Consider the following 19114-nt stretch of genomic DNA (forward strand, 5'->3'; position numbering starts at 1 on the left):
AGAAATATTTCTGCTAGGTAACCACTTCCAGAATTGGATCCATAAATCCCTCGGAAGCAGCTATTTATGCAATTTTATATTTGACATACAGTTTTACAGAAGGAAGTCTATCGTATATTACATGAAGAGATATTCTTGAAGAAACTGCTTAATATTCCTTTGAAGTGCATCTTGTAAAGTAAACTAGAGTTGCATTCCCAATATCTGCATTTAGTTTGAACTCAGATTTCATTTGGATCAAGTGAGGAAGGCGCTGCTTGCAATAACTTATGACCAACTTGTAAATCAGTCTTGGCTGTGCCACATTTAAAACTCGAATGATTAAACATTAAAATTAATCTTTATTTTACTTGAAAGCATCTCCACTTTCATGAACATTTTCAAATTCAGCATTTTTTAAATTACAGAAATGCTTTGACCTCAATAAAAAACAGGGAGGAAAAAACAAATCTTCTTAAGTCAATAAACTGGATTTCATTTCAAATCTGTTATGGTTTAAGTTCTAGACATGTTTATTTTACATGCATATTGCTATTTAAAACTACCAACTTAATCTACCTGTTATAATATCCATTTAAAGTCATTCAGCCCTCTTCTACATATTTCTTTGAACCAACTTCTGAATTTTGAATCTTGTATAATGCCACACTTCTGCTTTCATGGAGAAACAGGACATGGGAGTAAGGAACACCCAATCAGTATCAGGACTGTACCAGGGACAAAGCATAAAATTTCCTCTCTGCACATGTCATGGTCTTGATCCAGTTCACACACACATCACAACTATTTAGTAAACCAATCAAAGCACACACGGGTCAATCATGTGTTCAGTTTCACATCTAGTTTGGACAGAGTACCAGCAGTAGTGCAGGCAAATCACGCAAGAGATAGATAATTTTCAAGGGTGGCTGTCAAATAGCTAGGCTAACATAAAGCTCAAGGATCGTAAGTAATCACACCTTTTGTGAACCACCCAGAGAGCTTCGGCTATTGGGCAGTATAAAAACGTAATAAATAAATAAATAAATAAATAATTCAGCAGTTGTATTTCTGTTCAGATCTTTATTTCATTGTTGAGATTAAATATAATAGTTCAACTACAACTCTTTCCATTCTAAGCCCTACCCTAAATTGAAAAACGCTGAAAAGGTTCAAGTCACACCCAAGCGTAATTCATTTCTTAAGAACAGGCATGTGTTCCGCCTATGCAAAGTATTCCATTTTCTTTTCCAAAACCCTATGCACTCTACGCTGAGCCACAACTACATTGTGCCATGCAATGACATCATGATAAGTTGAGGACAAATCCTATCAGGAGAGCCAAGACAAGATAGAACTACTTTCAATACATGAACGCTACCCTTACTTTGGCAGCAGCTGAAACTAACCAGCCCTCAGGCTAAACAAGGTGGCTAAAAGTCAAACATATTTGCATGCCTGATATGCCAGTTCTGAAACAGCTTTCAGTCTGGGTTCTGAGAGAGAGGATTTTCCTTCCCTGGAACCCATGAATAGGCACACTGCTGCATCATTGGATATGGTCTCACATTGCAACAATGACTGTAATGTATACAGAGCTGCAGAACCTGCAGACACAGACAGAGCCAAGCAAAATGATACAAAAGAACAAGAACAATTATTTCAGGAATATTCCCAACTGATCTGAAGACACTAGATTCTACTACATCATTTTTTAGGTTTTATTGAGAGTACTTTATTGGAACATTCTATGAGTTCAAGCCATGCCCCAACGGAAGGCTGACAAGAGTAGACCCTCAAATGAGCAACAGAACTACAGTCACAAGAAACAACTACTCCCCCTACATAGAACTTCCTCCCAAGACTGGCCTAGCACCAGCCTGTGGCTTATTCCAGCCTTCCCCAACTTGGTGCCCTACAGATGTGCTAGACTACAATACATAGCTGGCTTGGGTATTCCGGGAGGTTTAGTCCAACACAGCTGAGGGCACCAGGTTGGGGAAGGCTGGGTTATTCGATTATATTAAATAAAGAGAAGCCAAGTCTTAGACACGTTCTTTCACGAAAGAAACTTGAGCCTTCCTGCTGCCACTGGTTACACCAGAAATAAGAAACAGAAGTCTTTGCGTGAGTCTCCCTAGTATGTCCATCACCAGTGAGGATCTTTATTATGTCCACATTTTGAAGAAATTAAGCAAAAAAAATTAAATAAAAAATGTTGTTTTCATGAAAGACAAAACCAATTGTTATTAATATCACCGAATGCAAAACTAACAACTTCCTGAGCCCTAACAAATTTTCCACCAGAAGACAAGCAATGTATCCAAGAAGCTCTAAAGAAAATACACAAATCAGCTAAGTAGCAGAACGTTGTGGTGTGCTGGGAGCAGCAACACCTAATTCTGCTGTCCCCACAAATGTGATTATCACCTTGCATGTAGTTTCAGAGTACCACTGGATGATATGGGAGGAAGCAGTCTGGGGCCTGCTGGTCAATCCAGTTGCCGACGGGAGGCTACACAGAGACTCATACTACTATGACCCAGATCAGTCAATTCAGTTAAGACAATCTTTATTTAAACTGAACTAGAAAAAGAGACAAATTCCATTCCTGAACATTCATTTGCATATAAATATATAGGTTACAACAATGAGCAATGTGTGGATACTGTCTGTTGTGTGTTTATGTTTTTAAATTTTGCATATTGTTTTTACTGTTTGTAATCTTTGTAAACTGCCCAGAGAGCTTTGGAAATGGGGCAGTATAGAAATGTAAATTACTATTACTATTATTTATTTATTTATTTATTTATTTATTTATTTATTTATAGATAACACAATGTAGCCACCAACTAAAGCATTTTTGGTAAAACCTGCTGCAACACTTCTTACATTTTGGCTGCAACTTACTACCGTTCAGTGCAGTCTTTTAAGGAGTGTGTTTACAAATCTCTGAATAATCCTTCAAGATGCTTCCATGAACCCTTTGTAAAAATTCCTTTTTGAAATGATGACTCTTGAGATACTTTAAAGTCCCCCTGTCATAATTGCTACACTATTACAAACAGGTAATATTTTGCTTCTTTGTACATCTGGGGACTTCATTTGTCTCGTCAGTTACAACACCATGCTGGGATGTTAATACAGTTGCTTGAGAACATTACTTCTAAATCCTATTTCAAAGTCTCTTCTTGAGTACAAAGTCCCCAGCCTGATAACCTTGTTAGATGGACATTAAAATGCATGTATTTGTTAACTTATTAAGAGATTCAGATAGCTCTATATAAGACCGTCATACCTGCAACTGATTGCTGAATTTCCATATTTGAATGTTTATGATAGTTTATCCCATATTATCAGTAACTGCAGATAATTGACTTTCGTTATCTCACACTGGGCTAGATCTGACACCACACATCCTGGTTGTGCTTTATATTGTATTTTATATCACGTTTTTATACCGTTTGTTTTATACTGAATGGTTTTAATATTTGTGAACCACCCAGTGAGCTTCGGCTATCTGGTGGTATAAAAATGCAATAAATAAATAAATAAATAAATAATAGATAGACTTCCACTCATGCAATGGACCTTTCCCACACTCTCCTCCCCACTGCAGCCTCCCCCAGAATCTGCTCTGGAGGGTTACTCAAGACTCCAGAGCAGATTTTTGGAGTGCACAGGAGGATGCAGAAGGGAGAAAGAAACCATTTTGTCAATAGATGGATACAATTGGATTTCACCCTCTGTTATTGGAAATCCATTTCACAGCTGCTACTTTGATTTTGTACAATATTCCTTATAATATCAGTTACTGCAGAAATTCAAATGTTTCACAACACTATCTACTTTTGATTAATAGTAAAAGTTTCTGAAGCAGAATAAGCAGAGTTTAAACTAATTAGCTGGGAAACCACCAGAAAAATCAAGTAAGCTTAGTACAGTTTTCCCCAAGCTGGTGCCCTCCAGATGTTTTGAACTACACATCAGCCCCAGCTTGTATTGCCACTGTTCAGGGATGATAGGAGTTATAGTCCAAAACATCTTCCAGGTACCAGCTTGAGGAAGGCTGACTTAGTATTTCATACAGTGCAATATTTCAAGACGTTTTATAACCAGTATTTTTGAACATTTTTCACGTACACAGCCATAATATAGAACCTTTACTAAAACGGCTATGGCATTATTTCAAGGAACTGCTTCGTAACTAACATTTGCATATTAAATTTTTTATTCTATATGTAACATATAGAAGATGTTCCTATCCTACTGCAATACTGTGCTTGCCCTCTGTAGCTAGGATCTGAAGAACTAAATAAGTTCTTTAACACCTAGGAAGCTTTAAAACTGTTCCTTAAGCAGTAGCCCACTTACGTTACATGGCAAATTAATTTTGAAATTTTAAAAGCAATTTGTGATACAGCATAAAGGGAAGATCACGACACAAAAAGGTTTTTAAAAAAGAAGGAAAAAAAGACGAGCTAATTTATGCAGAGTGAATTATTTAAACAATCCATGAAGTAGTGGAGCCAAATGGAAGCAAACACTCTGTCTCCTGCCTGCTCGCCATTTCTACACTCTGTTCCTGAGTTGTTCGTTGTAACACCTGAAACCGGCATTCCAGAATACTGAAGGATGAACAACCAAGAGTTTTAACACAACAAACCATGGGTTCAAACCTGGAGTTCTTGGGTTGCTTAACAATGCAAAGCAGAGGCAGCACAGTCACTCCCACATTCTCAGCCCCAACAACCCATGATTTAAACAACCCATGGGTTTTCATTACATGCAAACCAAGTCATTATCTATAAAATACAAAAATCGTTAGCATATAGATTCAGCAGTTAGGATATTCATGAATATTCCATGACATTGCAACATCTTAACTAATTGCCGCCTGAGGCTTTGCAAATACCAAATTCCTTAGCATAGCTTCTATATGCGAAGGAATTTTGTATTTGCAAAGCCTCAGGCAGCAATTAGTTAAGACATTGTAATGTCATGGAATATTCATGAACTTCCTAATGCTGCATGAATGAGACAGTTCCCAACAGAATATTCATCAATAGTCCAGTTCTATGAGGAAACCAAAAAGCATTTCCTTGGCCATTCCTTTTTACAGCTTCCACCAAGATTTTTTTATGCATACAGTTTTAAATATTGCATGAAAGGGTCAAAGCAGATCAAAACCGTAGTACTATTTAACGTTATGAACCTACCTTTAGACAGAGCTTCCTTGAACTTCTCTTTGGCGGAATTTACTTCCTTAATTAATTGTCTATAACTTGATTTTAATTTTTCCAATTCTGTTTTTGTGACCTGCCAGGAAAAAGAAAGAGGAGATATGAAGACACTCTATTTGAGTACAAAGAGGCACATTAGGAAAGGTACAGAGACTATTCACACAGTAGGGCTAAACCACACAGTAATCAGTATGCAAACATTACATTCTCTCATGTGAGCACTACCAAGCAGAAGCATTTTGGCAGCCTCTATAGCGTAGCATTTGAAGCGATCCTGCGATCATGTCTTTGAGACAAAAAAAGACCATAAGAATGCTATTTTAACAACAGCTAGTTCAAATAAGTATTTCATCCCAGTAAAAGAGGTCAGTATATCAAGGTAGTGGGTTGGATCCAGAGCGCCTTGAGATCAATTAGAAGTTTCCCACTGAAAGTGAGGGACGGGACGGATGGACCATTTTTGTCATTTGCCCTTTCCCTGTACAACCGCCTGCACTGCATTTCATTCTGCACTAGAAGGTCCCCCCTCTCAGGGACGTAGGGCAGTGCAGGGACGACAAATTGGTAGATATCACGATCACCCTTCCTCTGACATTACTGGATCTCCACTAGTTTTAACTCTGAACCCAAACCAATGACATTTTCTCATGAAAGCAGAGTGACACAGCAACAAGATGTGCAGAGTGGAGCGTTCAATTCATCAGGGAGGCAAAGAAACTCTTGAACTGCACATATCACCTCAACTAAGATCTCTCTTTTCAGAGAAAACTGAGCTTACCCATTTTTAAAAGAATTGTTTCTAAAAATTGAATTTGACTTTTTGTTCCTATTTATGCCAAGTAGTCTAGAAACACTGAATTAATTGTTTGACCAGCCAATGTGCTACAAGCAGTATCATACATATCATTACTTGAACATAAAACTATCTTCTTCCAGATTTTAACTATCAAGACCATTTATAGCTCAATCTTAGAAAAGGAGTAATAGTGCTCTATAGAAGGTGCTCAAAGGTTTAGGTTCATGTTCACAATGAATGTCTATTTAGATAGTTTAATAAAAAGAATTGGCAATCAAAGAGAAATTCAAATAAGATTTTAACCACAAAAATACCCTTTCAGTTTAAGTGACTTTGTGCTAGGAACTAATTATCATTGTTAAGTGATTGAATGAGGTACCTTGAACATCTCTGCCTCAATTTGCTGATGAACACCAATGTAACTCTTCTTTATTTGTTGCTTGTCTTTGATCATCATGGTAAGCCTATGCAATGGCCCAGCATTCAGGTCTTCTGCATGTGTCTTCATGATCCTGCTAAGCTGTTCTGTTTGCTGCACAATGAGCAGCCACGACTTGAAGAAAGAAGAAAGATGAGAGCTTATTTGTAATTGGATTGGAATCAAAGGAACTTTGCATAAACACAAACACACACTGAGAGAGAGAGAAGGGGGGGAGAAAGAGAGAGTTAGGAACCTATGAATACATATCATTGTCTAGTAGAATTAAAACTATCGACCTGCATTTGTGAACTCAAGCACAGACAAGTGACCTGACAATTCAAATATATGCAAAAAAATTGTGTCATACTGCAATGCATCTGTGCAAGCACATTTAACAGTTCCATAAAAATACAGAGTAAAAGAAAGCCATTCCAGTACAAAACCTATGCAGTAATTGTGGAAAGTTTGAGGAGCAAATTATTAGTTTAGATTTTGAAACAGACATGTGGAGGAATCGCCTACATTCAGTCTACAGAATAAGAATATTAGGAAGGGAAACAAGGACAGTGGACTAATGTGTTTTGAATAGGAAACAGCATTTTTTCCTCCAAGGATTCCTTGGTTAATAAAATAATATATTAATTTAACAAAACCACAATTGATGAAAGGAGATCATAAAAGGGGTAATAGATAAAAGCTGCAGTGAGTGCAATTAATGTTTCAAACAGTTGACTAGAAAAGACAAAGGAGATGTAATAAAATTATAATTTTTATAAGAAAAAGAAACCATACTACAAATGCTGAACTCCGAGAAACACTAATGAAGTGCTTCTAATTACTAATAAGACCAAATAAAGTAATTTACACTGTCTATTTCAATGTATTTTATTTGTTTTCTCTTTGTTTGCTACATTTACTAATGCCTTCAGAAGGTAAAACCACAGTAGAAGACCAGAAGATTTTCATGTACATGTTAATATACAGGCTTACTTGGTTACCAGTTCAAGAATACAAGTAATAAAAATCGCATGATACAACAATTGCCAGAGCAGTTGAAGTTTTATCTACCAACAGTATAATTTCAACCACATTTGGAGCATTTCTTCTGCAGTTCTTTTGAGGAGGAAAGAAGTATATTCCTCCACACTCTTGGACCGGTAGATGTAGTATAGGATGGGGAATACAATAGGACAAAGTGGAGGGAGAAAAATCCGAGAGGCCCCAACGTAACATAACCAGGCCTATACTGTATATTAGAGTTATGCCACACCATGCCACTAAATGGACTTTAATGTGGGAAATGAACACTTGAAATGTATTGTTCAGACCCTTCCCATGTTTGGTAAAAGTCCTACTCATATTGCTTTGTAATCCTATTTTCCCCACCCCCTCAGATTTTTTTCTTTATTTTGAAAAATGCTGGACAAACTTTACTGCAAGATTTATTTTCAACTATTCTCTGTTTACATTAGATAACAGCCATCATACATGAACGTTTCATTCCCATGCAATGCAATTTAAAAATAAAACCATGCAAACAAATCCACAATTACTATTCTGAAAGCCAGAAACTTTAGCCTCTTTGCAAATTAGGAATTTTCTCTGTGTTGACAATGACTGCGCAGGTTGCTGGTGACAATAGGTAACACTCTCCATGCTTTGAACTGCGCACCTGCCATGTACATCCAACTTACCAAGAACCCTAAAAACACAGGGTCCCTGGCGCATGGATCCCTGCCAGGATGCATATGCCTAGAATTGCAGCCTTATCCTTGCTGGCCAAAAAGTTTATGATTTGCAAACACACAATTTAAAAGTGTGTCCAGTTCAAATTCTGCATTTTATTTTCTTACCTTAGATACGTTACTAACATAATCCAGTTGTGAAGTACTTTCCTTATCAACTTGATTGCAAAGATTCTGCAAAGTGGATGCATAGTCTTTATCGCTTTTTATTCTCATGGTCATAAATTTCTTCACCGTTTCCAATAGCCGTAACTCCCAATCTTGCAGTTTTAGCAAAGCTTCATGAGAATACTTCAGGTCACTTCCAAACCCCATCTTTTATAAGGCACTAGATTTACCAAGGGCCACTAGTGAGATATTCTTCTGGTCAGCACATCTAAAAGTACAACAATACCGCTGAGAAAAATGCTGAAAGGGGAACTTATAATGGTAACTTTCTGTAGAAAACAAGAAGTAAACTCAGCTATAGATCCCTCAAAAAAGAAGAGGTAATTTATGATTTTGAAAGGATTATAATTCTCAGACGTATCCCTCCTCCAACCCACTAGAATCAACTACCGTTGCCAGCAACCACCACAACACACATGGATGATTGACTAAAAAAGGCCCCAAATGCCCAAAACACCAATGTGTGAACCATGTATAAGTATAATCAATAATATGCTCAGTCGAATACTTTTTGAGGACAAGATAACTACACTATTTCAAAGCAATCAAATGACTGCTAGGGAGCCAGAGCCAATAAAGTATTTGGCCTATCAGTTTGAAGTTTGATCTATTCCCAGATGGTGGGGGACCCAAACAGCTTGTAGCTTTCAAAGATGCAAATGGTTCAAGATTTATCACACCTTTTCCAAAGCCAGATTAGGAGAAAAATCACAAAATAATGCAACTACTGATGCTGGAACAATTCCAGATTAACAAGGACTAGCCTTTCAATTATATTATGTAATAAGTAATATTTCTTCAGTACAATTCCAGGACTTCATTCAATTATACCCCACAATATGAGGTATCTGTCAATATTTAAGGTTTATGTGCCTTTTGTTTTGTTGTTTTGGTTTTTAAAGCAAGCTTCTGCACATTTATATCAGAAGAACCAAGGCAGTTCAGCTCTTGCAGTGTATTAGAAAAGTAAAGTCCTCTGGAAGGAGGAAGCATACATAATTTAAGGCAATTCAGAGATTTGTAAGTGGGAAGAACACATCTTTGAGGGAAAAGATTTGCACCAGCACAGAGAACAACTGAAATGAAATGTCACAAGTGTTCTGATCAGGACACACCCTCAAAGCATTTTCTGAGAAAAGAACATCTCATCTATTTATGAACTGTTGGGGCATGCCCTAGATGGGACACACCATAAATAATTATTAATGGCATAAAAGTACTCACCAGCTAAATTTGAAAAACAAGAAAATAAAATTTAGTATACATACCTTTTTAAAAACAAAAATAATCTTCCCACAAATTTATTTTTCCCAACCGTTGTGCCTTGGTTCTTAGCTCAGTTCTTCCAATTCTTTGTCCTTTCAACCTCGTAACCCTGTATGAAACAAAAACTGTATAATCTAGTTTGTCAACCACACAAAAGGGAGGAGCCCTGAGTATCAGACACTGGATCCCTGCACCAGCAGCTCTGCATACCAGCAGAGGGGATTACAAAGTGTTTCAGCTGTTCACACTATAGCCCATCATCTTCCTGGCTGCCTTCCTTCAGCCAGGAAATTTTGTTGCTGAGATCACCAAGCCCTCTTGCTCTATGCCATGACACCTGCAGCTCCTAGTTAGCTGCCATACCTCTTGCCCCATCAGGCAATCTGCCTTCTGCCCAAAGTTGGGCCTGATCACATGACAGGACAAGTCACACAGACTGGCAAAATCTAGTTATCACAGAGATCTTCAAATTATGATGGAAAACACTATTTATTTATTTATTTATTACACTTTTATACTGCCCAATAGCCGAAGCTCTCTGGGCGGTTCACAAAAATTAAAACCATAATAAAACAACCAACAGGTTAAAAGCACAAAATACAGTATAAAAAGCACAACCAGGATAAAACCATGCAGCAAAATTGATATAAGATTAAAATACAGAGTAAGAACAGTAAAATTTAAATTTAAGTTAAAATTAAGTGTTAAAATACTGAGAGAATAAAAAGGTCTTCAGCTGGCGACGAAAGGAGTACAGTGTAGGCGCCAGGCAGACCTCTCTGGGGAGCTCATTCCACAACCGGGGTGCCACAGTGGAGAAAGCCCTCCTCCTAGTAGCCACCTGCCTCACTTCCTTTGACAGGGGCTCATGGAGAAGGGCCCCTGTAGATGATCTTAAGGTCCGGGCAGGTTCATATGGGAGGAGGCGTTCCTTCAAATAATCTGGCCCCAAACCATTTAGGGCTTTAAATGTCAATACCAGCACTTTGAATCGGGCCCGGACCTGGACTGGCAGCCAATGAAGTTGTAAAAGGACTGGCGTAATGTGATCTCGCTATTAATTGTGAGAACAGTCGATGAAATATTGCCAGAAGTCAACAAATGTGCTTCCATTGTGTCAATGCACATACATAAAATCCTCAATAGCTCTGTATCCAATGTCCTATCAATATCCTTCACGATCTACAGTTGAAGATCAGTCAGAATTTCATAGCAGACAAAAACAGTAAGCAATATAAATCCAAAATATATATTTGTGAAACTTGCAGAAACAATCCCTTCAATCCCTCAGTAGACTCACACTCTACCAGTAAACTGTATAAAGAAGTTCCTTCAAAGTTTGTATGTGCCCACATCTGTAATAACATAACTTTTCTGAATAGACACTTGTGAGAATCAAGAATAAGTCTCTCTTCAGTCCAAGATACAAAATGATTGGCAGTATCGAGCGAGCATGAAATCCCAACTGCAATGCCTCCAACTGGAAAATTAAACTGTTGACGAAATCTGAAATATTTTTTCTAATACAATCTCTGCCAAACTAATAAAAAATAGATGCCGGGTACTTCAGGATCCAAGCACCCAGCACGGGCTGGGCAAAATGCACTCCAGGAATACAAAATGAGTGGGGAGTATAACTGGGATGCTACACCTGTTGAACCATAATGCAGGTGTCCTAAGGCAAGGTCAGGGAGAACAGAAACTTAAAACTAAAAAGAAAAAACACAATTGGAACATAAATCTAAAATGTTTTCAATGGTCAATCTTATTTCTTCATGAGAAATCTTGAAGACGAGGATGTATCAGGGGTCTAGAAACAAAATCCTGTCAGAAGAGACTAAAAGAACTGGGCATGTTTAGCCTGGAGAAGATATGATAGCACTCTTCAAGGAAGGACTGTCACACAGAAGAGGGCCAGGATCTCTTCTCAATCATCCCTGAGTGCAGGACACGGAATAATGGGCTCAAGTTACAGGAAACCAGATTCCGGCTGGATATCAGAAAAAACTTCCTGACTGTAAGAGCAGTGTGACAATGAAACCAATTACCTAGGGAGGTCATGGGCTCTCCCGCACTAGAAGCATTCAAGATGCAGCTGGGCAGCCATCTTTCAGATATGCTTTAAGTTGGATTCCTTCATTGAGCAGGGGGTTGGACTCAATGGCCTTATAAGCCCCTTCCAACTCTACTATTCTATGACGTGATTCTATGGTCTTTTCTCAAAAACCATATTTCGGAGAACTGCAGGAAAGCAGCTATAGTCCTTTCACAGTTTGGGTATTTTTTTCTCTGTGGCATTTTAGATACTTAAAGAAGAGCTTTTAAAATTGTGATGGATCTGGTACTGCAAGAATTAAGCCAGAATGTACCAAGCTGCCAGAGTGCTGTAGGACCTCAAGAGAGCTCAAACTAAGCAACTTGCTCTGACAAGGTCTATAATCCAAAGATACCTTTTGTGCTTCACAGCTCCACTTCTTTCCTGCAGCATGGCAAGCTCAAAAGGACAGCCTCCCATCCTGGAGCCTAGGACTTTATGAGGCCTTGGGAAACCCAGGCTCAGTGGTTACTATCCTTGGGGATCCCTGTTCAGGAGTCACTTGGCAGCCAGGTTCACTGCTGGGGACTGGATCTTGATCTAATTCTTCTAGCCTTTGTTGCTGGTCTCTCCTCATATAGACTGGAGCTTCAACCAGGTAGAAGTCATGATAATGAATAATTCAGGACTAATACGCTATATTTATTGTATTGATTTCTGAATGCACATGAGAAATGATATGTGAAATGGGACTAATATAAAGCATCCCATGAGGCACCTGGAAGGAAGATCTTTGTGCATGCATTGGGGCGCTTATGCCACATCAAAGAACCTGGTCGAAACAGTTTGCATTTCAGCACTGGGAGAGATTGCTAATACTGAGAAATGTGAGAGTTATTTCTGTTAGCATAATTTGAATATGTAGTTTGGACTTCAAGTATTTGTTCTTTGCCTATGGAACTACAATACAACATTACTGATGACCTTATTGCAAAACTAGATGAGACAAGAGATACCCCATCTCTCAAATTTTGGCAAACAACAGCTTCAGAGGAGGGAAATCTGGCTTGGGGACATGGCAATGGCAAATTTCCTCATAAGGTGGATGATTTTTACTGAGAAAGTTAAGTTAGAAGAGTTAAACCCCCAATCACGGTATTACAATCCTGATATGGATCATATACACACATGCAGCTATTTGACAACACTTAAAGTTGCCACTCACTTTGTGGGCCTAGTTCAAAGTGTTGGTGCTGACCTTTAAAGCCCAACAAAGCTAAGGACCAGTCTACCTGAAAGAGCACCTTCTCCTATATGTGCCTGCTCGATTGCTAAGATCATCTTCAGAGGCTCTTCTCCAGATGCCACCACCCACAATGGTGTGATGGGTGACTAACAGGGAAAAGATAAACACTTAATCTCTGTCATCTCCTCTATCTCCTCGTAAATGGTATTTATTGCTGTATTTTTGGATACAAAGCTATGATGGACTTTATATATCTGTACTGTCACAACAGAATTGTGTGTTTAACTCTTGATGTTGTTTCATTTATTTTTTCTGTAGTTAATAGCGTTTTACATCAGCATTGTGATGTTCTTTGTGATCTCCAGACGTTGTAGAAAGGACATTCTAGCTTTTAGCAATAAAGATTTTATTCATCCATTCATTCTATTTCTTGTATGTTGGGGCAATTACTGTTCTGACTTTCTCCTTTTGGCCCATTTTATATGAGCATTATTAACCCAGAACAATGAAAACCATCTTATATTTTTTCTGATGTCAACAAGGTTTTATTTAGTTTGCCACCTACTTACATGGTACCTGCAATCTAATAACACAAACAAAAAGGGCAGCATTTAATCAATAACAAATAAAAATAACAATTTGTTTCAATGAAAAATGATGCAACCTGTTTATGCATCCAATAATTTTATAGAAACAGACCAAACAGACACAAAGGAAAACCATTACACATAAAGTGGTTTGCATAACCTTCCAAATGTTCAGAAAACAAATGAGACATTATGCAAACTAGCTTACCCCCCTCTGCCAACACACCCCACAGTCAAAACATTCAGCACACATTGGAAGGAGCTCTATGCATGTACATCAGTATACATAGTATACATTTCTTGAATGCATAAAGGGAGGTCATCTGAACACCCACGGCCCCATCAGTATGATTTGCTGGGTTAGTATTCTCTACGCATGTATAAGGATAGTATGGGAAGCTACTGTGTAAAGGCCCTGGCATTAGCCTAAAGAAACAGCCATAAACTGTTTTCCATAAACTGTTTTCCTTTTCCATAAACTGTTTCTCTGCCTGTCTGTCCCCCACATTCTGAAGTGACAGCTGCTAAGTAGTACTATAGGACACTCAAACCAGCCAAGTTCGACTCTTTCTTGTATTCTTTTTTTATTCCTCTAAACTTCCAAAAATTTTATTTTAAATGTGCCCATCCCTTTTCAAAAACACTTTAATAGCAGCTCATCACCTGCTGTGAATAGCTATGGTATACTGACCACTTAAAGAGCTGGGTTTGGCTGCGTGGGGGAGGGGGGGAGACAAATTCAAAATCCTTATTCAACTTCAATGTTCAGTGAATGGCCTTGGGCATATTGATGTATTCCACCTTGAACACCAGCTCATTGGAAGTCTTGAGGCAATTGAGATAAGGATATGAAGTCGCCTGCAGCATTCTCTTGGGAATTAGCAGAAAACCTCAAAAACAAATCTCACCTGCCTGCACAGGTTTGAAAAGCTAAAGTGCGCCTTAGCCTACACCAAACATAGCACACAACAAACAGACACAATCATTTTTGCATCATTTTTGAGGAAGTGCTCAGGTTAAGGAATGGGAATGATTGTAACTGAGGAATTGTAAAAACTCATCCTATTATCTTTTGTTTTAAGATAATAGAGTATGGTGGTGAGCATAATGCAAAATCCTTCTCCCGTATTATTCAGTAAGCCCACTGATAACTGGGGAGACCTCTTTGCACATCATAATACCATCTGTCAGGTAGTTTTAGAGGTTTTTAAATATTCATTTAATTTATTATTTATTTATTGCATTTGTACCCACCCACCCCCGAAAGCTGAAGCTCTCTGGGCGGTTCACATTTACAAACATATATACTTCTGCATACCTAGGGAGTCCTGGGAGTAGCAGAAACCACTACTTTTTTGTATGGCTCTTTCCAAACTGATATGCACTCTATCTCTAAAGTCAGCTATAACGAGGAATGATAGTGAAACCTGAATTTTTAAAAGCTAGGTACTGATCCACTCTGGGCATACCAGCAGCAAATCATGGGTTATCCATGATTTGCTGCTGGTATGTCCAGAGTGGCCTGTTTTGCAACCGTTTTGAATAATATTCAACCTCCAATTAGGAGGGGTGCTACATGATGTCTGAACCCCGACACTATAGATTAATCACAACCTACAATTAGTAGTTAGCCAGTGGGTAATTTAACCCACGATTAGCCTGTAGTGTTGCGGTTCAGATAATGCATTAGCAATCCCCAGAGGATGAATATTTTAAAAAGCTGCAGAAGATGTCATGCATGCACTGCAGCAAATTGTGGATTATCACACGATTTGCTGCCACTACATGAGAATTGGCCCATTCTTTCTTCCTTCTACACATACATTACACCCCCCTCTTCACTCCTTGTGTCTTGGTTGTTGTTGTTTGTTTGTGTGTGTGTGTGTGTATGCATGTGTTTGCAAACCTGGTGGCAGGGCCTCTAACTGATGGAAGCTACTTTGTGAGACAATTATTGTCTGAAAAGTAGAATAAAAATATAGAAAATAATAGAGAGAGGACCAGCTGCATGCTATGCATCTAATGTATTATGTACCGTATTTCTTCGATTATATGACGCACACTAATTTCAGTACCACCAACAGAAAAAAACCCTAAGACACACTCGCGATTCTAAGATTCACCCCATTTTTAAAGATGTTTATGGGGGGGGGGAGTGCATCTTAGAATCGAAGAAAAAGGGTAGTTGGATCCTAAGTATAGAGGTTCTTAAATGCTCTGTAAAGAAAATTCGGGGTGAGGGGAGGATTAGCAACCAAGGAAGCTGCCTTATATCAAGTCAGACCATTGGTCCACATAGCTCAGTACTGGCTACATCAGAGGTAGGTAATTTAGTATTCCCCAGATGTTTAGAACAACTTTCACCAGCCCCAACCAGCATGACCAATGAGTGATAAGATGTAGTAGGAAAAAAGTCTGGAAGCCACTAGGTTGCCTTCACATCTCCCTGATCAATACTGAATGGAAGCAGCTGGAGTACCCTTAACAGCACTACCTAAACATGTCAGAGAAAGAACCTCAAATCTTCTTCCATGTAAAGCATTAGCATGCTATGGCCCTTCTTTGTTGCTGCAAAGTGTTAGGATCATTTTCTTCACACTTTTCAGTGAAGCTAATAAGTGATACAACACCAATTCACAACCCACTCACCCAACCCCAAAAACCACACATCTAACAAGTTGAAACACTTTATTACTTTTGACAGTGAGACATTTTCCGCACTTGATACTTCACTAAATACTTTACTATACTATACACTATACTTTACACTATACTTTACTAAACACATCAAATTTGAATGCAAACTTCTTCACACAACTTTGAAGACCACCATCACCACAAAGGCAATAAAGTACAAGCCATATCAAAGCTGGGTGAAAATCTATTCAACTTGCTTAGCTAATTATTGTGCTCCACCAGTCTTGTTTGACTGTGCCAAAAAATAAAGCTTCTTTAGAAACAAATAGATGCAGTTCCCTAATGATGCAAGAGCTGGGTTACATTTACAAAACTTATAAAATTTAAGTACAAAATAACTTGCTTCTGCTAGGACCACAACTGAAATACGAAGTATTTTATCACTTCCTTGTGCAAAAATACATGACATCCAACAGTCTTTTTGGAAACCTGAGAAAGTTGGCCACTGGGTAAAAAGTTTCAACCTCCGACTATTGTGCACAAGTGAAAGTAATTTACTTTAGCCTCCATCTGTAACTTCCTGCTGTGCACAGGGATTCTTTCTCCACCACTACATCCATTTTCCTCTAGCTGCATACACATTCAGGAATGATATCTGGAGCAACTGGACAGAAATGGCTGATTTCACACCCTCTTTCTAATGCAGACACGGAGAACTAGGCACCATGATCCTGCCTAGAAAGCTGTCAGCAATGTCTGCTCACTCTTTTCCTCTGGCTGGCATGGTGTGGCACAGTCCGATCTCCACCACTGTAGGACCCAGAGAAAAAGCACAGGTATGCAAGTGGACAAAAGCAGAAGCTTATGCGAGGAGCAACTATCTTATTGCTTTATTCATCTGAGCCCTGCCAGACCCAAACAGAGGAAGCCACCAGCCAAAAGCAGGCAGGAGCGGCACCTCTCACCTGCCCACACTTTCCCTGTGGGCAGTGCAGAAGTGGAAACTGGGAGGATGAGCAGAGGCAAGCAAAAGGAGAAGGCTGCACATTTCCTTCCACTACCTCTCTTAGTAGGACAGTAAGAAAGATTGGGTAATCAATGACTGCAAGAATAGCTCCCCTGCCCCTCTATCTTTGGAAAGTTCTACCTTCTCTTTCTCCTTGGCCACCCAGAATGAATGAACAGGAAGCTACCATGGCCTCTACATGGTTGCCCTCTAGCCCTACTCTGCTGCCACTGCCCATACAAGTGAGACATTGCATGCTTACACACCTCCAATCTCCCTCTTAGCTTCAGGGGGAAAGGAAGACACTCAGCGGAGCTGCACTGCCGAGGGGAGGGGCACGAAGCAGGCAAAGAAGTCTCTCTCTCTGGACAGTGAGACAGAGACCAAACACTACGTGCACAGATAGAGGATGAGCAAATAGATATAACGGCAGGGCCAGCAAGGCACAGCTGTTGCTCTCTTCAGTCCACATGCTCTCTCCGTGCAGCCTTGCTACATCTACTTTGCCCTACTTGTGCAGCCCAGAGAGAAAAGGCAAGTAGGAAGAGAGGGAAGTAGCTGCTGCCTTCGCTTGTCCACCTGTGTTCTCCTATGGGCAGTGCAGGGGGCCCAATCCTTACCATCAGGCTTCTTAAAGTGAGAAGGCAGGCGAATGATCAGAGGCACCAGCTGTTCCTCCCAACCACTACTCTCACTTCCCTGCTTCCAGGGGCACCCAAGCAACAGCTGCCCTGTTTCAATTGCCCATGGCACTGAGCAGGGGCCACGGATCAGGCCCTGGGGCTGGTGCCGCCAGGAAAGAGGCAGTGGTCGGAGTGGGTGGCTGCCCTGAAGTGTTCGGCCATCAGCCACTGGCTCCTCTCACACAGCCCCATCCGTTCACCTTTGGCAACTCAGCCCTAAGGCCTATTGTTCTTTGGCCCAGGAGAGGAACCTCCGCCACCCACGAGAGGTGGGGCAAGGCACGAACGAGCCCCCTAAGCGGGCGGAAACCTCCGTCGAAGCGCGGATGTGCCCGAGGTCCCTGCACGGCTCGTGCCCGCCCGCTTGCGCCTTCCACCGTGACCTGGCTGAGGAAACGGAGCACGACCGGGTCGCAGGGGAGCCATCACCACCCCCAGCCCACGAACACCGCCCAAGCCAAGCAGCGGCCGCCTCCCTTCCCTTCCCTTCCCTTCCCTTCCCTTGGGAACGGAGGGGACTCCAGCTTCCGCGACAAGACCCGGCAGGAGCTGCGTCTCCTTCGCCTGCTGCCGCCACCGCCGTCTTTCTCCCACCCTTCTATTATCCCTGGAAGCGACACCCCGGCACCACCCCCACCCCTTGGGCCTAGGCGCCCGCAGCCCCCCAAGACCCCCGGACTCCACCGAGCAGCCCCAGGGCCCCCCCGCCCGCAGCGCGCCCAGCTCCGGCCCCAGGCGGAAGCCCACGGGCAGCACAACAAGCCCCGAGCGCGACGTCCACCTACCTGACAAGCTGAGCCCCTCCGCCACAATACGCCCGTCACCGGCCCCGCCTATGTCACGTGAACCCGCCTGGGCGAATCGGCTCCCGCGCCTCGCGCCGCCGCCAGCCAATCCGCCCCGACCTCGCTCGCCACCGGCGGCCAATCCGCGCGCGCCCCAGGCTCCCCCTGGCGGGAAGGGGGAGAGCCACCTGGCCACCAAGCCAATCCGTGGAGGCGAGAAAGGTGTCGTGCCCGCCCCTCGCCGTGCTGGCGGGGAGGCGGTTGGCTGGGTCCCGTGGGTGGGGTGAGGCGAGGGCGTTGACTTCCTTTCATTGAGCAGGCAGAGGTGGGTTCGGAGCCCAGCGAGGAACGAGGGAGAAAGGGCGGGGGGTCGCCTTGCCTTCCCGCTGCGGACCTGCTTGTGACGCACAGCTGGCAACCGAGCCAGCGGTTCAGTGGTTGCTTTCGATTGGGCGATTAAGCACCCCAATCCACCCCTGCGTGTTTCCTTGAAAAGAAGCCCCGCTGAGTTGAGTTC

General features: G+C 41.1%; 1 protein-coding gene across 1 annotated transcript in view; it reads right to left on the reverse strand.

Annotated features, from left to right (window-relative positions):
• FER (FER tyrosine kinase) overlaps nt 1-18653 on the reverse strand; it is a 176472-nt gene extending 157819 nt beyond the window's left edge. Inside the window, exons 1-5 of the mRNA XM_063129537.1 lie at nt 18598-18653; nt 9621-9727; nt 8293-8560; nt 6398-6571; nt 5199-5298 (exon numbers count right to left, since the gene is read on the reverse strand). Coding sequence (XP_062985607.1) covers nt 5199-5298; nt 6398-6571; nt 8293-8499 — 481 coding nt within the window. The 5' untranslated portion in view covers nt 8500-8560; nt 9621-9727; nt 18598-18653. The remainder of the gene's footprint in view (nt 1-5198; nt 5299-6397; nt 6572-8292; nt 8561-9620; nt 9728-18597) is intronic.
• Nucleotides 18654-19114: the final 461 nt, after the last annotated feature.

The sequence above is a fragment of the Elgaria multicarinata genome, chromosome 6, assembly GCF_023053635.1.
Source record: "Elgaria multicarinata webbii isolate HBS135686 ecotype San Diego chromosome 6, rElgMul1.1.pri, whole genome shotgun sequence".
Taxonomy (NCBI): Eukaryota; Metazoa; Chordata; class Lepidosauria; order Squamata; family Anguidae; genus Elgaria; species Elgaria multicarinata.